Source organism: Chaetodon trifascialis, chromosome 9 (assembly GCF_039877785.1).
Source record: "Chaetodon trifascialis isolate fChaTrf1 chromosome 9, fChaTrf1.hap1, whole genome shotgun sequence".
In the NCBI taxonomy this organism is placed as follows: Eukaryota; Metazoa; Chordata; class Actinopteri; order Chaetodontiformes; family Chaetodontidae; genus Chaetodon; species Chaetodon trifascialis.
Genome location: NC_092064.1, coordinates 22,012,292 through 22,037,506, shown reverse-complemented (window position 1 = coordinate 22,037,506; position 25,215 = coordinate 22,012,292). Strand labels below are relative to the sequence as shown.

At 41.3% G+C, this 25,215-nt stretch overlaps 3 protein-coding genes across 6 annotated transcripts; 1 reads left to right on the top strand and 2 right to left on the bottom strand.

Moving 5' to 3' along the window:
- Positions 1 to 5,565: 5,565 nt before the first annotated feature.
- Positions 5,566 to 16,003, top strand: LOC139336304 (dixin-A-like). 2 transcript variants are annotated; one of them, XM_070970362.1, is made up of 16 exons: positions 5,566 to 6,057; positions 6,171 to 6,349; positions 9,688 to 9,845; positions 9,942 to 10,087; positions 11,789 to 11,878; positions 12,102 to 12,155; positions 12,256 to 12,306; positions 12,589 to 12,693; positions 12,822 to 12,875; positions 12,970 to 13,062; positions 13,921 to 13,998; positions 14,166 to 14,327; positions 14,437 to 14,503; positions 14,697 to 14,805; positions 15,063 to 15,171; positions 15,420 to 16,003. In XM_070970362.1, exons 2-16 carry the CDS (start codon positions 6,327 to 6,329, stop codon positions 15,501 to 15,503), a joined length of 1,383 nt encoding a protein of 460 aa, XP_070826463.1. In that variant the 5' UTR covers positions 5,566 to 6,057; positions 6,171 to 6,326; the 3' UTR covers positions 15,504 to 16,003. The 2 variants fall into 2 exon arrangements, with proteins under 2 accessions (XP_070826463.1, XP_070826464.1); XM_070970363.1 differs by having other exon boundaries at positions 5,702 to 6,057; positions 12,973 to 13,062.
- A 106-nt stretch (positions 16,004 to 16,109) lies between these two features.
- On the bottom strand, positions 16,110 to 18,941 carry pih1d2 (PIH1 domain containing 2). 3 transcript variants are annotated; one of them, XM_070970368.1, is made up of 5 exons: positions 18,444 to 18,941; positions 17,434 to 17,560; positions 17,103 to 17,333; positions 16,694 to 16,965; positions 16,110 to 16,540 (listed from the first exon to the last, which is right to left on the bottom strand). In XM_070970368.1, exons 1-5 carry the CDS (start codon positions 18,624 to 18,626, stop codon positions 16,406 to 16,408), a joined length of 948 nt encoding a protein of 315 aa, XP_070826469.1. In that variant the 5' UTR covers positions 18,627 to 18,941; the 3' UTR covers positions 16,110 to 16,405. The 3 variants fall into 3 exon arrangements, with proteins under 3 accessions (XP_070826469.1, XP_070826467.1, XP_070826468.1); XM_070970366.1 differs by having other exon boundaries at positions 16,291 to 16,540; positions 16,694 to 16,980; positions 18,444 to 18,776; XM_070970367.1 differs by having other exon boundaries at positions 16,291 to 16,540; positions 16,694 to 16,980; positions 17,440 to 17,560; positions 18,444 to 18,776.
- A 46-nt stretch (positions 18,942 to 18,987) lies between these two features.
- tmprss5 (transmembrane serine protease 5) lies at positions 18,988 to 24,940 on the bottom strand. Its single transcript, XM_070970364.1, has 13 exons — positions 24,791 to 24,940; positions 23,802 to 23,940; positions 23,352 to 23,432; positions 22,845 to 22,958; positions 22,324 to 22,459; positions 21,988 to 22,101; positions 21,837 to 21,880; positions 21,515 to 21,677; positions 21,189 to 21,373; positions 20,493 to 20,591; positions 20,227 to 20,369; positions 19,932 to 20,084; positions 18,988 to 19,209 (listed from the first exon to the last, which is right to left on the bottom strand). Exons 1-13 carry the CDS (start codon positions 24,791 to 24,793, stop codon positions 19,201 to 19,203), a joined length of 1,383 nt encoding a protein of 460 aa, XP_070826465.1. The 5' UTR covers positions 24,794 to 24,940; the 3' UTR covers positions 18,988 to 19,200.
- Between the last annotated feature and the right edge of the window lie 275 nt (positions 24,941 to 25,215).

Sequence of the window (25,215 nt, the reverse complement as noted above, 5' to 3'; positions counted from 1 at the left end):
CAAACAAGAAAAAAAGAAGAGAACATGGACACCAAGGGAAAGATGTTGCTCGTTTCCACCGGATGTGTAAGTGCCTACTTGTTTGCTGACAATTTAGCCGTAACGACTTAATGTGTAACAGCAATACCACAGAGCAGAAATACAACCATAAAAGTTATGCATCAAAACTTTCACTAAAAAAAATATTAGCCGCATAATATATCAAAGTGCTTAAAGAAAAACGACAAATTTTGCAGGATTAAGATTATTGATGCATTCATGTGTACATCACTTTAATGTTGCGGCAGGTAAATAAAGGCCAGATTTAAAGGTGGCTAACTTGTAAATCCCCCCTAAAGTCTTATTAAAATAATAATATAAAAAAAGTTCAGTTACGCTATTATGCTGAATTGTACTCAAGTACAGTAATTGAGTAAATGTTACATTTGCTGTTAATTTCCACCATTGGAAATAACTCCAGTGAGACCAGAATGTCTCATTTTCAGCTTCTGCATGTGTTAATTACACAATATTCATGGAAATGGAAATACATTGTCTGTAAATACAACTGTTTTTTGAGTTGTTTGAAGTGTCATGATAGATCTAGGCTTGTTGTTTCCCCCAAATATAAAAATATAAATATCATATTACAATTAGATAAAAGAAAATGTCCAATAAAAGCAATGTGACTTTACAGAAACACGCTATATTTCCTCCCTGCTTGCTGTGTCTGTGCTTTGTGCTAAACTTGTTGAAACATGCTGATTTATATCTGATCCAAACACCCAGTTCCACTCATGTAAAGTCCTCAAAGGGCTGCAAGATCAGCCATCCGGGTTGTGACCATGCAAAGTCCTCTGTGATCGATCTAAGGTAGTTCTGGCAATATATCTGCACACGTACAGTACAGCATACTGATAGATAGATCACTGTGTAATAACTAATTAGGCTCAAATCTGTCTAGAATACCATGGTAATTATGTAAGCCAATATTTTAAAGGCACACTGTGATGAAGGTACGTGATGATCAATTAAGTGAGAGCCTAATTAGTGGTTTTAATAAGTAGCCTATACAGTTACATGTGTGAAGCTGCTCTATCTTACCAGACTAAGAGGATGATTGTATGCTCCAAGATTATCCCGTGGGAATAACAGTTTCATCTTAGTCTATGTAACCTATATTCGACCTAATTTTAGATAATTGCCTGAGAGCTTTATGCCTTTATGCATCTCTTGTATAGCAGATAGAGAATGTTGGAAATTGAGTTGTGAGCTTCTGCTAACTACTTTGAAGCTGCTGCTCAGTCGCGTAAGTAGGCTTGTTTCTCGTCATCCACGTGTCACTTTTTTAAAAGATGATTGATGCTTAGGCTTTTCATGTTCTGACAACAATCACTGTGGACACAAAGCATAGACGAGCGATAAACAAGTGCTGCAGAAAACGTCGCCTTTTTAGGAAAAACGGATCTTTTTTTAGTAATTTTCTCTCAGAATAGATCATTGGTTCAAACTTCAGTAGAGCAGGCCTTTGAGTCTTTGTTCACGCTTTGTCCAACCAGACTTGAAGCAGTTGTGTCAAAGCAGATTAATGTACAACATTTGAGGCTTTGAGCACTAGTTTGTTGAAACAAGTCAACATTTGATGACAAGCGTGACGTTTCATGTAGAACGAGTGTTAAAATAGCAGGAGTCCATTTGTCTGTGATGGAAAGTACAAGTACAACACAGTTTTCAGGTACTTTTACCTTGCATGAGTTTAATATTTGATAAAATGTGATGCCCAACAGTAATTTAAGTGACTTGCTTGCTTGCAATCAGCTGCAGCATTGAAATGTCACTTGAGGTCATTTGTTTTTTGCTTGTTAGGAAGCAATTGTTAAGAAAATTGAAGTGAAAGTGAAAAAGTTGTGAACAGATTTAAATGATCTTGCTCTTAATTGAACTAAGCAAAGTATTAATTCAGCTGTTCCAAACACTTTTTATTATCTGTGCAGCTCTCTTGAAACTACTACGGCAGTGATTTGATGGACCATGGCTGGTTTATGGTGACAGAGACAGACTTGACTCTCTACAGTGTTTCCTCCCAAACAATAAACATAACCAGCCACAGACTTCTTCTCTGAATTACATTCGACAACAAAAATGGATGAGATTCTCACGAAGCAAATCTTATCAGGCTGTGGTGCTTCATGCATATCTGTTTGAAGGTCACTGAAATGAAAAGGATGAGTAACTCTTGTTTCAGAGCAGGCACAATAATAATTTCCAATCAGAATCCATGGCGACCGTGCAAACAATCTGTTCTATTTTAACTACTCATTTGATTTACAAATTGGCCGACTGCATGCTGTCCCTGTGGCAAACCGGCTTTCTTCTTACCTCCTGACTCCCTGGTGGTCCGATGACTTTCTAACCACACTCTCAGCAGCAAAGTCACTCCTTATTCACCATCCGTGCTTGAATAGAATATTTACTATTCAAGAAACACTTGATTTCCCCAAATCCCTCTGTCACATTTGGGTCTGCCAAATCTTCATCGTCTGTCTGTTCTGAACCTGAGTTTGTCCTTGTCTTTTTAATACTGGAGCAAAAACATTCAAAGGGATTCAAAGGAGTGAGTGCATGAAGGAGCAGTAGCAACTTTACGAAGGCTGTTTCAGGAAAGTTTTTTCCAGGAAACTGCTGAATTATTAAACTGGTATCCATATTCTACCAGCAGCTCCTTTTGCCCAATATCAAAATCCTTCCATCAGATGGAAGGACATGCATATCACCTTCATCTGCTTGCCTGCAAAAACTTTTTGGTTTTAGCTTGCACAGATAGAAGTGTAGCCAGATTTTCCTGCATGTTCCTATTTAGAGGTTTGCAAATTTTGGCCTACTTGGCAGTTAAAGTGTAAAATATTTAAACATGCAGAGCGGAACTTTACAGGTGTCTCCCCCTTCTGGCAGTGAGAGTAATTACACAGACAGTGCTGAGACGCTTATATGACGCTGTATGCTCCATCACGCTCCTAAGCTGTGTTTACTTTTTTGTTGCATGCCATATGCATACAGTTGGCAGGCTTCTTTGTCATGACATTGTGGCTTGAACTTTAACCTTCTTGCTCATACATCTGTCTCGTTTATAACACAAAATTTGTAGCAAAAAGAAAAAGTATGCAATTTGGAACAGGTGCCAAGATAGATGTTACTTCTGCTGTGCAGAGGATTGTGGGTAAAAATAGCCAAAAATGCATGCTAGCTCGCGCACTGCAAAGTGCAACAGAATACAGACGTCCAGGTTTTTTTTGACATCCTGTATTCGGGCTATGGGTTGGTTTAGCTGGCAGGCTTAATCAGCAAACTCGTTTGCCGAAGGCTTGTATATAACGGACATCCCGCAGTCCAGCTTTGAACATCTGAGGCAGCAAAACCTGTCAAATGTCTCTGTCTGAGATGTGGATCCCCAGCGTGATCCTGATGTGAAGAATACTGTTGATATATTTGACGATGATGTAGGTACTGATTAATTTTGTGATAACAATACAAAAAAGTCATAATCCTATTAATCGTTGTAGAGTTTTTAAAAGTTAGTAATAGCTGTTTATTATATTCTTGCCAGTCTTATATTACTTGGTGCACTGATGAATTGGAGTAGGAATATAACACTTGTTGATACTGTAGACTAGATTTTTTTCTTATTATTGTGATTATTTTATTATTAGTACCCACAGTGTGAATTATTTATCAGTTTTATTTATGTTGCCCAAAATCACACATTTTCTTTGGGGATTTATAATCTGTACAACATGTGAAACCCTACTGTGTACTGTATGTAAAAGCTATGTATTTACATGATCGCTCGTCTTCTTGCCCTTGTCTCCTTTATAGTTCTGCTTCGCTACATTTCAGGGAGAAATATTGTAATATCTTAAAGCTTTAATGACATTGCATTAACACAAAAACTCACCACCAAATTTTTTATAATCTATTGTTACAGATTAAACTACCCAACAGTATAAAGTGATGCTTAAAACAATTACTATAGTTACAATATGTGCATTATTGTGAAATGAGCCTTTCTAATAGAGTACTTTTTGCACTTTAAGCACTTTTTGATGCCAATACTTCTTTTTTTTTTTTACACATATCTTTATTGATTTTTAACTTTTAACACATTACATCTCTTTTACAGCATAAATCGGTAACATTGTGGGTCACCCTTGAACAACAACCCACCCCCCACCACCTATGAATTCTGAGACATCACTGATGGTAAATAACAAAACAATAATAGTTAACAAATGCTAATACCAGTAATGACTGTATATTACTTGTCTACATCCATGTGCGTAGATGTATGATACATATCTACATATCATAAAAAAAAAACAACACAACCCCTCCCCCCCAAAAAAACAACAAAAAAAACTAAAATAAATTGGAAAGAAAAGAAGGGAAAAGAAAGGGGGTGTATGGTTTCACTTTGTAAAAGTTACAGCTTAATTTGATGGGATATCAGGTCTTGATTCCAAAAATTTGAGGAATGAATCCCATATCTTATAGAAGATATGACTTTTTCTTTTAATTGTGTGTTAGCTTTTCAACAGCTATGCAGGAGGAAAGTTCGGCCAACCATAGATTCAATGATGGACAATGAACACTTTTCCGATGTCTAGCAATAAGACGCTTCGTATGTATGAGACAGAGGTGCAACAGCTTACTTTGATGAGTTCTCAGGGCCACCATTTCTTGAATAAGTCCCAGAATGCAGATCTCAGGGCACATCGGGATTTCTTTGTCTATAATATTGGAGATTGTGTTAATTATCCTTCTCCAAAATTCTTGTATAAGGTTACATTTCCAAATGCAATGGTACAAGGTACCTTTCTCCATTCCACATTTTATACAGATGTCTGGGATATTAGGGTTAAATTTGTTAAGTTTTTCAGGAGTTACATAGGTTCTCATAAGCCACTTAGATGCCAATACTTCTGAAGTGATGCTGCATCAGTGTGCTGGCCTGCAGACGTTCTCATGCCTCTGTGGTACCTCCCCGTAGTGAAGCTTGTGTTGACGGTGCTCATACAGTTTCAACACTGTATTTTTGTTCTGGGCAGAGCAGCAAGCTGCCACGTGGAGACCTATTTCACATTCTTACTGATGACACCAGCAACATTTCAAACAGTGAGTGCTCAGCCAAAACGCCTTTCAACAGGGTGCTTAACAGTGGCAGCACATGTCATGGGAAACCTTTTGTTTCTGTTTGCCTGCTGCTCAAATTAAAAATCACTTTTTGCATTTTGGTTCAGTCTGATACCTCGACTGTTTCAGGGCATTGTCTGAGGAGCTCCTGTTCTTTTAAGGCCTCCTGTCACATTCGTAGTGGAAATGATGTTCCCTGCCTGCAGTCCACAACAATGAATAATGTGAAAATAGCTGTAATACTAGGCTGTTGTGTGCATTCCAGAAATACCATTTTCTGTTTGTTTACTTCCACCAAACTACACTCTTCCTCCGGCTGTGTAAATATATCATTAACCTCTCACATGTTTCGGCTTGTGTGGCATGTTGTTGTGATTTCTCTTTGTCTCTTCTTCAGTTTATACGCTGCTTCTCATTTTAGCTGCAGTGACATACAGTACACAAAAAGCTAAGGGAGAGAAGGAGAAAAATCTCCCTCCTCCCCTCCCTCCTCCTCCTCCTTCTCGTGAAAGGAGAGAGCAGCAGGGAAAGGAGGGAGGAGGAAAGAGGGAGAGGGGGGAGGGTAAACACACCCAGACAGAGCCATGTCTGACATCCCTGCTCGCTGAAAGAAGGAACGGAGGATACAAAGCCAGTGCGACCGAGCAGAAGAGAAAGAGGGGAAGGAGGGAGGGAGTAAATGCTAAAAAGGGCCAGAAAGATGCACAAGGGCTGCATCAGTTCTTGTCGGCAAGGAACAAAAAACATTGTGTTCGTGAATGGGAGCTGGTGAGCTCAGGCACAAGGCGAGTGCAATGAGAAAGCAGGCAGACTCCAGTCGCTGGTGTTGCTGAGCACCAATCCTCTCTGCCTCTGTCTGTGTCTGTCTCTGCCAGCGAGGACTGAGCCTTGGTATGATTTAAGGGAAGGGTTCAGGGCTTTTGATTAGGATTTTGGAGCTTTATGTTTCAGGAGTATGCTGCTGGAGAGGATTTGACCATGCTGTTATTTCTGATTGAACACAGTGTGCGACGTGGAGGCTCCTCCGGCTGCTGCTTTCAGGGCTGTTCCCCTCCCCTCTGCCTCTGGCTGTGTTTGGGCTATGGTCCTGACTGAGAAGCAGGGCATCACCCAGATGCGGGGCTGCGGCTGTTTGGGAGGTTAAGCCTATAAAGACCAGCATGGGAGCCAAACAGATGAAATGGTAAGAGCTGTTGTTCATTAGCATTTTAACATCATGTCTATCCGGGCTGCTTTGCATCAGCGTGTCAGCAGCAGAGGTACAACAGGCCTGAAATCAGGAGACTGCTGTGTAGACACGAATCTCTACGATGAGGGTGTGTGTCAGTGTTGGAAATGCTTTTAATCACAGCAATGTGTCTTTGATCCCCTGACCGTTCAGGTTATTGTTCTGTGTTTACAGTGCAGTGGATGTGGGTGTGTCCCTGTGTGTGTCTGTGTGAGCTGAGCTGCTATTGCCTAGCAACCGCAGTCTCACCGCCTCTTCCATGGCATGACTGGGATAAAGATTATGAATTTTAAGTTTTATTAAAGTAACAGAAGCAAGATGTTTGTGTGTGTGTGTGTGTGTGTGTGTGTGTGTGTGTGTGTGTGTGTGTGTGTGTGTGTGTGTGACACAGTTAAGTAAGGCTCACTTTTTGGCCTGTGGAGATATTTTAAAAGGCCACCATCTGTTCCTAGATTCGGTACAGTAACCAGCAAACAAGCCAACTTAAGGATGCTCTCAAACTAATCCTTTGAAATAAACTTCTGAATAAATGTCTACAGACTGGATAATGTTTAGACTTTTCATGCTGATCACTGATGGAGGATACTTAAGTAAAAGTACCAAATTATAATGTAAAAAAATGCCCCGTTACAAGTAAAATCCTGCCAGCTTATGCAAAAGTACAGAAGTATGATGTGACTTATGTAACATTATTACATTTTAACACTGATGCATCAGTGTGTGAGCAGCATTGTAGAGACAGAAATAGTTTTAAACACTTTATGTACAGTTTTGTAGTTCACAACCTGAGGTATGTATTAATGTTGAGGGCTTTCTGTAATCTGTGCTATTTTGACAAATGTTGGATAGTTTTACCTGAACTTTTATAATACTCAAGAACGTATGGAACTGAAACCATGGGAGAAATTTAGAGGGTAAATCTCTCTTTAGTGGAACTGCTAACAATCCAAAGAGATCTGAAACATGACAGGAAGCCTGGAGCGCTGCCTGAAGCGTACACTGCTGCTTTCACTGGAAGTACTAGTTTAATCTTGTTGTATCGCATGTTTTTTAATGTAAAATCTTGATTGAAAATGCAACCACAAAGTCCAGCTGTCAGATTAATGCAACGAATAAGTATATGTAGCATAGAATAGAAATACTCAAAATTGTACTAAAATACAGCACTGGAGTAAATGTGTTTAGTAACTTTCCACCACTGCTGATCAAATGATGTTAATCTGAAGCTCATCTCCTGCAAATCCCAGCGCTTAATCTTTGGCTTTACCCATATGTTCCTAATCTGTGTGCATGTTTTGTGTTGTTTTGGCGCAACAGATCAGCAGGGAGCACCTAAAAAATGAATTTGTTCGCTGAACTGCTGCACCCTGAGACAATGATAGAGGGTATCTCGACAATGTCGTCATCTGCAGTGACAAGATTATTTGGAGGCAGCTGCTTTGATCCCTGCAGAAACGCTCATGGACGATCACAGCAGCCTCTGATAAGACGCTCACTTCATGTTTTTTATGGGACCTGGTGCAGTTACTCTTGCTGAGGAGATGGGCGGACCAAATAATATGAAGTCTGTCAGTGCGACGTGGTCATCACACATTTTTTATGTGACTAGACTCTTAAAGTTTTTTTTAGAGTCTAGGGATGGTAATATTGGTTGGTTCACCACTTTGGTTGAGACTGAAATATCTCCACAGTTATGTGATAAATTGCCCTGAAATGCAGCCTGCATGTGTCTGTGGTGCACAGATGATTAATCGTAATGACTTTAATGATCCTCAGACTTTACCTTAGGGCCACCATGAGGCTGACATGTGAAAGTTTGCACACATGTTCAGGATGAATTAAAATAACTTTTCGTCTTGCACCATCATCAAGTCAAAAATTTAATTCGTACAATACTTTGCTTTATGACAAAAATACCTTCAAAACTTTCCCATCAGCCCCAGCTGTGTTTCATGCTTATTCACAAATGTTAGCATGCTAACTTGCTAAACTAACTGGCGAACATGGTAAACATTATACCAGCTAAATGTCACTGCATTAGCATTCAGACGCGAGGACGTCAGCTTGAGCTTTGGGAAACACTGATTGACAGTTCACACCATTTTCTGACATTTTATAGACCAAACTAATCAATTAATTGAGAAAATAATTGACAGATTAATCGACAGTGAAAATAATCTTTTGGTGCTGCCCTGTTAGGATTGTCACGTTAAGCATTTACTGTAGCATTCTGACATCAGCGTTTAGCTCAGCGTTGTGCTGAAGTACAGCCTCACAAAGCCACTGACATGACTTGTTTGGTGTGACAGACAGAACTGAGGAGCACATTGTCATAAGTAGTCGCACAATTAATCCATAAAGAGGCTGTGACCTCAAAGTGACAGATAATACAATTGTTTCTGTTTACTGTCTGCTGTGATTTTTGCTCCTGCTGAGTAATGCTATTAGATAAGCAGAAAATCTCATTGACTACAATCTAAATCTTGCTGCATATGTATGGGGAGGACGTGTTTAACTCCGCAAATACAATCCCTGGGGACGTTCTTTGGTTTGTAAACAGTTTTATCCCACAGTTTAAGTCCACAGTTATTTTTTCCTTCTTCTGTTTGTTGGCCTCAGGAGCAGGGTGAAGAATTGTGATGCTTTACTCTTCCCTTCTCTGGCAGAGAGTTTAGATCTGTTTCTGCAGATGCACTCCCATGCAGACACAGAGGGGAAAGGAAGGAATTCCCTGTTAAAGGACCATGCATAATGCCATGGGTCACAGGTCACACTAGCTGTATCCTATTTCTGCAAACACAGAAGAGTGAAGATGACAGCCGGCCTGTACCTCGGGCTGCTGGAGATGCTCTCAGAAACACAAATGCATATTCATACAAGCTGCACGAAAACCAGCCATTCAGAAACCATGCCAGAGTTATGTTCTGAAATTTATGGCCAAAGGCGGAGCAAACTATGTAAGGAATTTCCTGTGGGAAAAATGACAGAGTTGCATGTATTCCTGCTCCCGCTGTGTATGTTCTGACCATGTTTCAATCAGCGGTGTGTGTTCACTCATTTTGTTATTTGTTAAACAGTCTGTGATACGCTGTATTTCGATGGGCACTACGTGTTTAAAACAGATATGGTTGAAAATGTTTTGCCCAGATGGGATTAATTCACATTTCTGTGCGCCCTGTGGAGTTATTTAAGTGTATATCTCCATTTTTATGTAGCTAGGTTTATTTATTGCCATTCATTTGGCAGGAGATGCAAACACACTCATTCCTGCCTGTGCCCACCATCTGTTCCAGTCTCAGCTCAGCCAGCCCTGCTCACTCCCCCAAAGAGGAGTATGTTATCACCCAGTCCACTGACACCCCGAAAGAAGAGACAGTCCATGATCAGTCTGAGGACCAGCGGGAACCTCTGGACGACAAATCTGAGCTGACAGAGAAGAAATCTGTCATAGGTTGGTTGGCTGCACATCAACTCTTGTAGAGCAAGTTGCGATGCAAAGAAAAAGAGCCCCCTTGTCTCATGTCCCCTGTGCCTCTCTTCCTTTCAGAGGAGGTGTCTCTGTGTGGATTGTGTCCCTCCCTCGGGCATGATGTGCTGGAGGAAGAGAAGTCGTGGGAGGAGCAGCTGGACGCCCACCAGGAGCAGCTGGAGAAGGAGATGCAGGAGGCCAGGAGGATGGTGTTCCGCCTACAGGTAAGTCCTGGTGATAAAACACTTCAAAAACAAACTGCACCGCTGCTGTGAACACATGGACAGGGGGCACACAGACTGCAGATGCTCCAGAGGAAGGCAGCAGCTCAAATTCAGCATGCAGGGAGGTTTTAGCCTGGTTCCAGAGAGTTCTGCATGTTGTTCAGCCATTTAAATAATAAAAAACATATAGAAAATAGATCCAAATAATGAAGTGAAAACAAAAAGGTAATTCAGTGTCATTAGTGAGATTTATTGTTTAACATCGGATTGTTGAAACATCCCTGTTGAAGTTGATGATCACCAGACTGACTCACCACACATTTTAATTTGACACTGCTCACACTTTATATTACGATACTCATATTTAGCCTTAACTAGCTGTTTATTAGCGTGCATATTATTAGCATATTGGCTTTATCCATTATAAAGCACTTATTATTAATGCCTCATTCTGAAGGTTAGATGGTTATTAAGGTCGTAATATATGTACAACTTCCTTATTTACTATCAATAAGCAGTAGTTTTGAATATGGTCATGAAGAATAAGGCATCTGTGATTGCAATGATTGAACCAGATGTTTCTAATGCAGTGAAAATATATGTTGATCTGCTGGGATCTAAGATATTGTATTGACTTATTAACACACAGTATTTTTGATGTTTACTATTTGCAAAATACAGAATGAATCAGTGGAAAGTACTACCTTACATTTGTTCAATAGTTTTATCACTATATAAGCATATGGTGCATTTATTGATTGATTTTATTATTGCTGTTTATATATGTGTAGTTTCATATTTTCTCCATGTGGTATATATCTAAATATATATAAAATAAGTAATAATGTTTTGCAATAATGACAATATATTGCCTTGTGTGGAGTAATTCCTTTTGTTCAGCTATATTGTGTCATCTGTACACAGTGTACAGTACTTAAAAATAGACGTTACACAAACAACCTCTCCTGCCCACTTCACAGCCCGTGCTGTCATTGTGCACATGTCCAAAACTAATGCAGTGTTTATGCTTCTGTCTTTCCGTTTGTCTTTTCTGGGGTCCAGATTGGTTCAACACGTGGTTGTGATTTTCTATATTTGATTCAGAGTTTTCAGACCTCTGAATCACCACCCACAACTCGGATTTGTTCAGCAGTTCAAATGAATGAAACAAAATGCAGTCATTTTTGGGCATTTTAGACTTTTCTCTATTAAACAAAGACCCTCAAGGGTTTTGATGTTAGGACTTATGTATTTAGACGTGTAAGAAAACAAAAGAAATAGAAATAAATTAAGTGTACAGCAATTTCAAACTCTGTTAAATACACCACCAGTTAGAAGAAAATGATGAGAAAATAATGCAAGTGGACAAACAAACAGGCGTCTGTAAATATTCAGTAGCTATTGAGCAGAGGTTATTAATATTTTAACCAACTAATGAATAATGTAATGAATATGTAGATGTGTGCTGTCTTTGTGCTGTTTTCAATAAGATTTCAATGTGATGCAGCTCAATTTGGTTTAATTCACTGGCTTCATGAGCTGAAAAGGGGAACTTGTTGTGCAGCCGAGTATAAACATCCCAAACTGCTGTATTTACACATACAAATACAGAAATGAATCTGCCTCCTCTGGCATGTATATTTAATTTGACTGCTTTCAGGCCGTCATACTGTGTGTCCTTGTGTGTATTTTTGTCCTCAGGCTTTGCTGCTCCACGGCTCCCTCCCTGAGGAGGACCAGGATGGATCTGTGAGCTTCGGAGATAACCGGGCTAACGCTGAACAGCAGCTGGTACAGTGCCCTCTCTCTGCTAACTCGAGAAAACAGCACTTGCTCGGCACTCTGTGTGAAGTGTCAGTGTCAGCCCTTCTGTTGCGATGATGTTTGCCACCGTCACTCCTCTTGAGAGTGGCTACTGTAGAGCACAATTGAATCTCTGATCTGCTAACCCGCTGTCATACGTTCTGACATTTTTCCGTTCTCTAATTGCGCTGCTCACCCTCTCTCTTTGAAGGTTCTCATCCGCAGTCGTCTGGACCAAAGCACGGAGGAAGCCCTTGATCTCAAGGTACAGTAAGTAAATGTAATTAGGTTTAATTTAGATGAGCTGCCTTACAAGTAAAGAGTCCCTTTCTCTAAATGTCTCTGTTCATTTGCGTGATTTTCAGAGGGAACTCATGAGACACAAGCAGGAGGCACGCCACCTTCAGGCCATCAAGGTAAACCTCTCACTCTAACTTTGTTAATTGTGTGTGAATTAAAAAGGATTAAAGGATATAAATCAATCTGTTTTAACTCTTGCTATCCCAAAGTCATGACTCTTTAGTTTCTAGTGCACACAATATTTTATTGTGTATTATGTATTGTATTATTTTCATTTCTTAGTAAAGATAATAAAGTTTACAGGTGGGTGCATGCTGTCAATAAGGCAGGTGGATGCAGTGTATCTGTATTCAGGTCTTTTCTGGATTCTTCTTTGATCTCCTCCTCTCTCTCATTAGGATGCTCTGCAGCAGCGCCTGGCAGTGCAGGAGGATGCTGTGCTGCAGCTAAAGCAGGAACTACTGAGGTGCAACATGGCCAAAGATCAGCTGGAAGGGGAAAATGTGAGACAAGTGATGGTTTCCATTTGACATGATAAAATATTTGACCTGCTTGACCGGCATTGATGCAGCTTTACGTGAGCACAATGTAGCCCTCATGTGTCATGCTGATGTTGTATTTCTGTTTGCAGGTAGAGCTCAAACACAAGTTGAGTGAACGGAACAAATTACTCGCTGAATATGAGGTAATGTCCTTTATTATTTACACTTCAGTGCATTCCTTGGACACATGCATGCATACACAGGCTTATGCCATTCATTTTTGTCTTCCCACAAAAGCAGCAGCTCGGGAGGAAGGACAGAATACTGCAGCAGCAGCAACAGAAGCTCGATGAAGCTCAACATAAAACACATGAAGTCGGCCTTGGACGGGTAGGGATCGTGTTTTGTATTTCAGCAATATGTTTAGAAGTACAACTCTGCTTCCAAAAAAGTTGGCATGCTGAGTAAAGCATGAATAAAACAGAATTAATTCATTTTAAAACAAACTGTGTTTACTGACAATGGTTTTACAAAGTGTTCCGAGTCCATGTAGTAAAATCCTTTATACATTCATCTGTTTCACAAACGACCGAGCCTTTGAAGGATGCTGCTTTCACACCCAGTCAGGATACTATCACCTGTTACCAATGAAACTCTTTGATAAAAGTGCATTTTAGATCACAACCAACAACGTGATGCTCAGTCCCTCAGTTCTTTCCAATGACTCCACCCTCTCTGTGGCGCTCAGCTCGAAGCCCAGTGCTTCCTACTCAGTATGTAATCTTGGAAAAGAAGCAACAAATGTCTGTATTTTTAAAGGCTCAGTACTTTTCTGAAACAGCGGGGCACTGCAGTTTTTAACAAACCTTTACTCAAGCAAGAGTAAATAGTGTGCTAGTTGAGGACTATTTTCAGCTGTGGATTAATACACATTTGCCAAGTTGTTACAGCAGCAGGACGGTGTGTGTGCGTGTGTGGGATTGACTCAATAGACCACAGAGCCTGTGTTCATCATAATGAAGAAACATGTCACTCAGTGGCTCATTGATGTGTTTAAAATAGTTTTTGGATGACAGTGGATGCTCGTACCACAGAGAAACAAGCGCGATCAGGCTTTGGCTCCACAGGCCCGATTTTGTTCTTTTCATGACTGTTGTTGATAATAACATGATGATAGAATATCACCTTCTAAAAGAAGAAAACCATCCAGCCTTATTTACGCATTTACACGTATTGTGCATTTCGCAGCCATTTCGGGGTGAAAGTGGTGGTTACAGTAACTCAGTGGCTTCGACATCTCCTCCAGCATTCCAGCACAGCGCACCGGTATGTATTCTCAGAATTTTGACTTAGTATCTTATAATTTGAATTTACTATGTTATGCCAACTTTTTATGCATTTTTTTCTTGTCTTGGTGTGAGTGGGCTTCCATACCTCTCGCATTCATATGAAAACCGAAACTGTGTGAGTATCACGACTTAACTTCTCACAAGGGGGAAGAGCTGCAGCTGGTGAGAGAGGCACTGCGCAGTTTGAGGGACAGCTTTTCTGGCCACGACCCCCAACATCACACCCTGGACACCCTGGAGCAGGGTGTGTCCAGTCTCATGGACCGATTACACTCTTTGGACACCCAGCGCAGACAGGACAGAGGGGTACATGCACACTGTTTCACAGCAGCAACACATCTGTCACCTGATGAAAGATGAGTCAACAACAAGTGACATTTGACTGTTTACCATGAGTAATTGCTTCTTCTTCTAGGAGGAATTTAAATCACCAGGACGCAGAGCAAACTCGACAGACCGTGACTCGTGGCCACCGAGCTCAAGTGAGACAAACAGAATCTTTGTGTAGTTCAGGATTTGTCATCCTCTGCAACGTCTCAAACTCTGGCTGTTAAATCAGATTGTGCTGTTCGATTACACTGCTGTATATGGAGAGGGCATTATTGTCTGTGAGGCTAGAGCCATTTTATACTCTGGTTGTGAAAAACAGTCTGCTGTTTTTGTAATTATTTCCAGAAATGGCCCACTCACACAGCAGTCCGGGATTGGACACCGCCGTCTCCACTAAAGTGCTCTACTTCACCGATCGCTCCCTCACTCCGTTCCTGATTAACATCCCAAAAAGGTGAAAATAAAAACACTTTATGGTGGGTTTATATAACAGCGTCATTGTTTGTTCCCCCACTGTAGTGTGCATGATTTTTAAGCAAATTGCTGTTTGGGTTAGAGCTGCTCACCGAGGACACATGGCTTGATTCAAGCACAAGCTGAGCTGCACATAGACGTCTGTATCTGTGCTGGTTAAATGTTTATCCTAGACGTGCTTAATGTCTGTGTGGGTGTCTGTGAGCATAGATCATGACAGGCAGTGTGCTCTTACAGGCTGGGTGAGGTGACACTGCGAGACTTCAAGGCCGCTGTGGACAGACAAGGCAGTTTCAGATACCACTTCAAGGCCCTCGACCCTGAGTTTGGCACAGTGAAGGAGGAGGTAGGCGTGGGAGTAAAATTATAGGCCCTGCTTCTTTTCACATCAGCTTCAGCAGGCAAATATGAAATGTCAGTTATAGAGTAAGATATTCTAATAATAGCCATGGCGCCGCTGTACTTCAAAACACTGCAGGACTGATTTCCATCCGAGGGAATCTTTACACAGAGCAGCCATTTTCACTTTCTATCCTATTTGTGTATGATGTGAGTGTTTCTTAGATATGTAAATGCTGGATGTTGGCTGTGCAGGTATTCCATGATGGAGCAGTCGTGCCCGGCTGGGAAGGGAAGATTGTAGCGTGGGTGGAGGAGGACCACGGAGAGAGGCGGTAGAGCCCACAAACCAGAGATCACCACTACAAACCTCAGTTGTTCCCACTGGACCAGGATTCCACTGAAAATACTTGTGATGCCATAATAGAGAGAAGTTATAAAAACAATTAACTGGGGACCAACAGATACAACGCCATTTCGATAGAAACCATGTTTTTAAGGTGAATGTTTCATACGGAGAACTTGACAGTTGGGTACCACCTTTTTTTTGTTTCTTTTGAAGGAATGGGTATTAGACATTGTTTGCAGCTGATAAATTAATATATGGGACTCCAGATTAAAGGTCAGTAATGTGATACTTGAAACTGAATTCTTAAAGAAAGTCAATTACAATATTTAATATGTTACAAGCTGTGCTCTGAAAAGCTGTAATCACTGCATAATATGCAAACCTTAAAAAGTGTTTACTGACATTTTTCACATGTTCCAGATTGCCAAATAGTGATGTTGTTGTTCCGCATCAATTTTGATGTTTTAATAAACATGAATTATTGCATGGATCATTTTGTTATCAATTACTCGTACGGTAATGACACTGTACGCCAGCTCCTGGCCATTACACACCTCCACTCATACACCTACACATTAATAAACAAACCACACAGATGGTCATTAAAGTCAATTAATTTTTTGGGGGGGTTAAGAATTACATTTGCTGTTGCAGATGAACCCACACAGCAGCATATTTGTTTCAATAAAAACATCCTTTTGGGAAGGCATCTGTTTATGGGGGAACTGTTTGTCAGCGGAAGTTTTGAGTCCCTGCGTAATACAATCACAGCATATTGCATGGCAGGAGTTTAGTTTGTTTTGGTTATTTACTTTGAGGTATTCAGAAGTTCCTTCAGCCCATTCCCAGCAGGTCTGATCACCTCTGTGTATATTTGTCTCTTCATTAGGAGTCAGGGAAGATCTACTGTCAAAGTAAGCCTTTGTTTCTTCTTGTTAAAGATGGCAGATGCAGTGTCTTCATTTACCGTTTTTGGGAATTCCAAAAGTAAATAGTACACATCCTCCACTTCCAGTAAGACGTCTTCCTGTGGAGAAGAACAGATTCGGCGCACTGTAAGACACTCAAACTTAGAAAGGGGCCAATTATGTATTTTTTATGACATCCAACTATGCACCGACACACACTGGATTCTAAAGTGGTTCATTATAACTGTTCAAAGGAGTGTGTAACTGCTAACCTTGGAGATACTCAGCTGGCAGTCTGACATGGAGCAAACCTTTGGCAGCTCCACTGTCAGCTCCATGCTGCGAGGAACTCCTGCTGTATCAGTCTTCACCTCAAGCTGGTACTCTGGCTTCTGAGGCTCCACAAATGTGGTGGAGATAACCTGGATCAAATCCTTCTTTTTGAGATCCGCAGGTCTACAGATAATTTGGGCTGTGTCCTCGTCTTGTTTCTCTGAGCGCAGAGAGGAGATCTGCTGCAGGAGGGCAGCTGGGGTCTGACTGGCTGTAAAAAGGAACACTGTAGATTATTAGAAACAGTGGTTGAAGGTGAAAGATGATACACCCGCGGCAGCAAAAGAAAATAGCTCCAACATGAAGGGCATGTAGCAGCTTGTCGGGGTATAAGACTTATTACTCTACCTGTATCTGGCTGTTTGGAGGCGATGGCCCACTGCTGAAAGCCAAGGCGGCGATACAAGTCGTCTGGGCTACTTTTTGGGCTACAGTTAATGACAGTGTACTGCTGAGATACTCTCATCCCAAACTGCTGCTGGGCAAAGCTCAGGGCCAGCATATAGACCTCTGCTTTGTCTTTCTCACAGTCCTGTAGCACCGCAGGGTTTAATGCCACGTCCAACACTGTGTACCAACCTGCGCAGGAACAACAACAATTTATTAACTGTCTTGTTTACATGCTGCAACACAAAGGCCAGGTCTGTCGCTTGTGATGCAGCAGAGCTTTGTCTTTTACCTTGACCTTCATTTGTGTCTGTTTCCAGTTTTCCTGCACACACTGGTAAAGGCCTGCTGGGATCCTGAGGTGCAGGCACGCGTTTCCAGCTGCAAATGTTGATGTACAGCGACCCTTTCTTGAGCTCCTGTTGAGGACACAGATGGACCATCTGTCAAGAAAGAAAGTCAAAACACACCCTATCTCTGACCTATAAATGGAAACAGGTGTGGCAGCTTAACTATTTGTATTAAAAGTCAGACGTTTTGTACAATGGGGTAGACGACTGGCAACAATTTTGATAATCCATTATTTCAGTAAATATTTAAGCAAACATTTCAGCCTCTCAAAAGTGAACATTTTCTCAGACGTCTTTGACAGTAAACTGAATAGTTTCAGGCTTTAAACTGTTGGTTGGACAGAACGAGACATTTGAAGACATTACAATGGTCTTTGGGAGCTTCTTTTTTTCAGTATTTGCTGACATTGTAAAGACTAAATGAATAATCAAGAAAATAATTTGCAGAAGAATCAATAAATTAAACAATATTTATATGTATCTGAGTAGATAATACTCAACTCAACATGATAGAGTTTTGTCACAGTGGATGTCTTTGCTTAATAATAATAATAATAATAATAATAATAATAATAATAATAATAATAATAATTTTTTAAAAGTGCAGTTAGTTAGTTTTAACGTCATTAATAATGACTGAGTTTCATTTTCGTGCCAATGACAGGGCCAGCGAAATTCTGTGCTCTATATCACAAAGTACTGTTCACTACGTTTGCAGAGGCAGCGTGCGCGCTCCCAGTGGGGTCACAGAATGTGACGGGTCACGCATTTTGGTGTAACGCCTATGCTGAATATAAGACAGCGCCATCTTTAATAACATACACCTGTACGTACCATGCTTCCACGTGCGTGAAATGTTTGTTGTGAGAAAACGTCTATGCAGGCTTGATATTAAAGCAAAGTTCACTAGTTACCATTTATAAAGTCGCTGCCACCGTCATAGTTAACTTACCACTATTCCAGTACACAAACAAGAGTGCAGCTCAGGTGGAGCACTGAATTCTGCTCCTTCCTTCATCTGTTTCTCAATGAAGCTGCGGTAAGCTGCAGGGTCATGTTGAGAAAGATCATCCAGCATGGACCAAACCTGGTTGACCTGCCTGAAAACATCCTCTGTACGGCCAGTGGAGAACATTTTAAGGTGACTGTCGTACGTTGGCGTTATCAAGCAAAACTAGCCGCTAGCTAGTTAGCCGGTTAGTTAGCAGGTTAACTTCTAGCTGTTTGAGAAGACAACAACTAGCTTAACTAAAGAAACGCTTAAGTTTGTGCGCTCAAGTTAGAAAACCAGCTTGTCTAAAGTTAGTGCTGCTATTGAAAGAGGTTAAATATCAAGCAATATAGAGCAATATCACACAAACATAACAAACTAGTCAATTTCTGCCAAATTGTACTAACACCTAACGCTAGCTTAGCTAATGTTGTTAGTTGCTATAGAAACAAGAAAAGGAACGTTACACAGATGCCACCTGGCAGTGAAAAGCAGAGCCGCAGTTCAATGATCACACCGGACACAGTTTAATAAGGGGCATAAGTTATCCTCAGTACATGAAAAAATATAACGTAAAAATGCATTTTGATGTTTCCAGTCAGTCTTCATGTGTACAGTATTTAACAGACATATAAAGTAAAAATAATAACTAATTTTCAAATGTCTCAAACAATAATATCAGAAGCATCCTCTGCTTGTTGTGCTCCGTGAGCCCTCCTCAGTAGCTCTGCAAAGAGAAACAGTCATTATTAGCCATGTAAAAACTCGTCTTATATTATATTGTGCAGTTGCCACTTCTTTCCTCTTGCTGATAATGGGAGAATGATGATTATGGCTGTTGGTGAAAATAATTAGGACTTGCTGTAATGTCTGCCGTGGTGTAAGAAATGTTGTCTTCCTTTAATGAAAGTAAAAGTAGCATTTACCATTTACCTTTATAAGTAAAAACCCTGCATTCAAAAAGTTGCTTTAGCAGAAGAAGAGAGGCAATATGAGGAAAATGTACAATCAAAAGTAGAAGTACTCATGAGGCAGCTGCACGACCACTATCAGTGTTTGATTATTGGATTATCTTTATTATTGATGCATCGTTTGCTCTGTAAGCAGCCTCTTAATGTTTGTCAAGGTGAATTTCATTTTATACTTCACTTGGTGCTCTAGTGCAGAGCTGCAACGATTTGTTGAAAGGAAATTTATCGACAACCTTTGGATAGTCTGTCATTCATTTCTCAAGCAAAGATGCCAAATACCTGCTGCTTCCTGCTCTTTAGGAAGGGAAATAAGGCTTTTTTTTTGTTTTCTTAATGATTATTTGATTAGTAGAGAATGAAAATAGAATTTAGTTGTCAGTAGTCCCTACTCTATTCTACTCTAATGCCTCATATTCTGTAAGGTGATCACATAATATCCTGACACATTTTCTATAGTCTGTCTAAAATGTCTCTTTACCTCAATCATGTCATAGATCCAGCCCAAGAATTCAGCCACTTTGGTGTAAACTCCAGGATGGTTGGGCTCAGCACAGCCTGTCCCCCAGCTGACGACCCCTACCAGCCTCCACACATTTTCATCCTGGCAAACCAAAGGACCCCCACTGTCTCCCTGGAGAGGTAGGCGCAAACACTGCTCAGCACAGACTTACCCAGCCTTCATTATGCCAGCGTTTCACCATAAACAAATCACAGAGTCGAGAATGAATCTTTAAAATGCCTTTGCGAGGTACTGTTAAAAACATGCATCTGACCTGACACGCATCCACTTTTCCCTCTGTATATCCGGCACAAAGCATCCGAGGCGTGATCTCGCCATTGTACATGCAGGAGCTGTTGCATTTCTTTGTGCTTATTATGGGAACTGGTGCCTCTTTCAGGGTGTCAGGTGAGTGAACTGAGAGAGAAGGCACAAATTTAACGCTGCTCCGTCAATGCATGTGGCACACTCTGTCATCATGTGTGAATTAGACTTGCAGCAGATGTAAATTTGTTTTGGAGCAGTGCAGTCGCGTCTTACCACCCTCAGGCTGTGTGTATCCCCATCCAGATATCCAGCACTGTGTGCCTCCTGGAAGATCGTAATCGTACTGAGGCAAGCAGACAGGTCTGATTGTATCTAGTTAAAGAAGAAATAAATAAATATCCCTCTTAACATTATAATTCTGTCAGCTTCAGACCAGATACTTTGAATTAAATTAATTTCATTCAGATATTTTTCTATAGTTGTTAAGGCTTGAGACAAACATACACATTTTTAATCTCTGTTGAGGTTTTACCTTGTAATGGGCTCCCTCAAGTTTACCTGAACTCTGAATATGGTTGACTTCACAAGCCATCGTTAATTGGGCCCCTTAAGTCCCCCCTTCACTCAAAACTGTTTTGCTTATTGTTACTTCACTTTGTTGTTTGACCTTCACTGTGCAGAATAATGATTCCAGAGGGCTTTTTTCACATTCATCAGCTAAAGAGGGACAGCTTGAACTTTTTTTGAACTTGTGTAATAACTTGTGGCTCTATTATGTGGTTGCTGAAAGGGATTCAGTGCTGTGGTTATAAAAACATGAAGCATCTTCACACTTTTGTGGTGGTCGATTGAAGGCTGGTTTGGTGGAACATGTCAGCATAAGAAAGTAAAACGGTAAACTGAGATCGTAGTATTATTTTTGTGTGTTTATGGAGTGCTGCTGTCTTGCATTGAGGCTCCCTGACTGACCTGAGAAATTCAGCGGGGTCCGCAGTTTCATCAAAGCTATATCACTGTCGTGGCTCCTGTGGTTGTAGTTCTTGTTGTAGATGATCTTCTCCACAGCGTACCCTGTGTGCTGAGCCATTTTAGCCGAGCTGCGGGTGACAATACCAGCATAGACCACCCAGCTGGATACCTGAGGTAGCCTGTAGCTGACATTTTAGATAAGAAAAGAGATGGTGGATAATGATAAGAGACAACTGTCATGTGTCCAGTGTGGTGTAGCTGTTAATGACTAATAATTCTCCTTCATGAGTCTGGACCTTTAGTGCTGGGAAGGTCAGCAGTCTTACTTGTGCACACAATGGGCAGCTGTGACTACCCATTGACTGGTGATGATGGAGCCTCCGCAGGTGTGACGGTTGCTGTAGTATAGGCTGACCTGCCAGGGCCACCTGCCCAGCGTGGCCTCGACTCCCCCGATTATCCTGGGCAGCTTCGCTCGTGTCCCGCACTCTACACAGAGATCCATTCATCAAAAAAAGACTTGGAAAGTGCTGCAGCAAGTGGCGTCATTCATGCTGTCTGCCACTGATATAAAGCTTTTTCTGAGGAATTGTTTAGGAACTACAGGGCTTGGTGTTGGGTGCAAAGTCAAACAAAAAGTTGACTCACCAAAACATTGCAGAGCGATAACCTTCCCTGTGATACAGCTCCCCCTAAATGAAAATGAATTGGGTAACTAATGATGCATAATTAATGTGTTCATAGACACAATTTTCTCTGCATCATTATGAGTATGATGTCCTCAGACAAATTGCTTTACCTGAGTTGCCACATATTTTCCAGATTGCTCTTGTGCTCTGAGGTAATTTGTATAAAGCCATCGGTATAGTTTGGCCCAATATCCGTTAGATTCACTCCTTTATGCTCGGTCAGTCTGGTAAGAGGACATATGCAAAATGGATGGGAGTGAGTATTAAGATAATTCAGACTCATAAGGTGTGAAGCAGGATTGCGGATGAGGTATTAGAAGATCATAAATAAGAGGAGCCTTCAACCTCAGCAAAGCAGGCGAAGATTAAACTATGAGTTAGGGACTGGGTGCTCCAGCATCTATCAGATTTAAGGCTGAGGTGGTGTTTGATCTTGTGGTGCAAACCTTAGATATCCCAGCTGTCTGCAGACCAGCGTTCCCAGTGAAGAGTTCCACCTCTCATAGCACACAGGCAGCCAGGTGGGGAGCTTCCCCAGCTGGATCTCCAGGAGGGAGTTCTCCGGGCTGATTCTGTAAAACACTGAACCTGATTGATTGAAAATCCCTCCAGAGACAAGCTCTCAGTCAGCAGTAATGAATGAGCCTCTTCTATGAGTGGAAAATGATTAGGAAAAACACAAGTATCTATGCTAATGTAGTCAATACAAACAGATCATTATGTGCAATGTTTTCATGGATGTCAATGGGCATCTCTCACGAGTGAACAAAAGGCAACAAGAAGCAGCTGTTGAATGATAATTTTGCAACTGTTCAACTAAAAATCACTTCAGAGCTGAACCATGACCCAGTATGATGAATCCCATAACAATGCGCAACCACACAATCCTTCACTGTTTGCTTATTCATAAAGCAGTGAAACAAATGCCTGCCTCCAACAAATACCAGAGACGGGAGCAAGCACAGACCTTTCCTGGGGTCAGAGATGGACGTATCCTCCGTCACATTGCAGAAAGGGGTCTCCTTTGTGTCCCCGAGTCCCACTGGACTCTGGGAGTAGGACGGCCTCAGCAGAAGCTTGACTATATGTCGATAAAGATATACAGAAGTTAATCAGTGTTGTAATCAGCCAGTGAGCCAGGCAGTAAAAATATCTCGGGATCAACATATATGTCGACTGACTGTCCACCAGAGAGCACTGGCAAGTTTCTTTTTCATCTGTGTATTTTGTAGATTTCTGATGATTTATAGACCAAATAATGAATCAATATATTGAGAAAATATTTGGCAGATTAATCAGTAATGGCAATAATTGTTCTAACTTTCATTACTGTATTAGCCTCAAAAATCCAGCGTCAGTCGGGCTCTGTTGAATAGAGTATCAGCAGCTGTAACAAGACAACTTTCACATTTGCTCCCTGTTTCTGGCTACTGTGAAGCTAATTTACCGATTCTTTCTCAACACAATGACTCACCTAGAAACCAGACACCTACGGCTAAGCCTCCCAGGAGTCCAACTGCACACACTGCTGCCAGCAGCCTCACCAGTCTGTGAGCTAAAGCAACAATTATGACTGGAGTTAATGCCTTGTGATCCCAGATATGAGCTGAGAAGAATTATTAAATGTCAGCCGTTACACATACAGTACATTGACACACAGCTCTGTGACAAAGTCAGGAACTAACCAGCTATATTCTAGACATGCACGACACTAAAGAGCTGAAAAGCAAATCTACATGGTGAAATTTTTTCAAGAGAGCACTGCGTTACTGATGGTTTGATTCAGTGCAGCCTTACGTGGGCTTACTCTTTACATTTAGAGAGTGTGGTTTACAGCTTGTGTTGTTTTTGGCACTTGTGAAGCAAGGTTGATGTCATAGTCTGATGTTTGATGCCTGTCAGGTGTTGCACCACTGGAGCTTACCGTAGGTAGTAGAATGAATCCCTTTTAACCAGCCCTGCACTCCCTTGGTTGCTGCGACTCCTGCTGTTTTCTCTGAATGAAAAGGATGGCTGACAGCCGCCGGGTTCTCAATCACTGATAATCTGTCTCCATCAAGACTCTATAAAAAGTATAGTTGGCACATCAGACCTCATTTTCAGGCTGCTCCTGTTTGATTAAATGTTGGCAAGTTTGCTTACTTGCAACAACTACCTGCTGACCATCTGCATCCTCAGCAACTGTGCACCTGTCAGGCCCTGTCACATTTAATTAAGAACACAGCAATCCACCACTGACCAGTCCAGATGTATGGAGTCAGAGCTGAAGGTGTGTACAGGTGTGTGTGTCGTTTATCTCCTCAGTGTGCAAGGTGTAAAATGCGGCTGAAGCCTTGGCATGTCTGTTTTGTGTCTTGTGCAACACATTTAATTAAATCAAAATGTGTTAAAACAGTTTTTCTGCCCCTGTCCTCAGAAAAGTTTTATCACCCTGGAGTGTTTGTGTTAAGGAGCAGCTGTTTCTGTAAGCAACATATCGAGAGTATTACAGTAATTATAATAAAGCTCTCCACAGACGTGAGATGCAGACTAGTGTTATACAACTGCAGAACAAAATCCATCCAAATAAATGCCCTACCATCTGCTCTCTCGTATTACTGTAGCACTTGAGTGTTGCTAAACATGTAATTTTCGATTTGGAATTAGCATGAGTTGCACACAGCACAAGAGCACTTTGGAAATTCGGTGCAGCTGTACAGCACAGGTCGTGAGATGCACATCAGTTATAACAAAAACAAAACAGAAGTGAACGCGACAGAAACAAGTGTGACACAAGTACGAAGTGAACGGTACACGTGTAACCAGCAGCTGTTTCTGTAGAGTATGTGGGTGCAAGTGAAGGTGACAATGTGTGAGAGGTGCTGTTAGACAGATGGAGCAAGGTGTAGCGAATATTTAGCCTCCCTTTCTTACCATGTTTTCCTTGCGTGCAGTCCTGAGGAAAAGGCAGCGGTGTCATCTGCAGGCCTGCGCTGGAGGTAGAGAGGTCCGTCCCGCTCACAGTTGATGCACCATTTGCCATTTAACAGAATGCAACTCTGGACTTTCCCTTTACAAAGAGACAATGAGGTCAGCAGTGGTGCAGAGAATGAGGCTGTTGTTTGTCCAGGGGGGTCATGGGGCCTGTGGAAGCAAGCTGAACCAGGTCTTTGTAGGCAGGAGCATCTCCAGAGATACCTCCTCGCTGACTATTGATAGGACACCGGTGGTTGCTAGGTAACACTTTTTACCTGTGCCAAAAGATTGTCCATTTTCACCCCAGACATGTTATTACCTGACAGCTTGTAGCTTCTGAGAAAAGGTCATTATTGCAGATTGTTGAAAAGTCTCATATCATG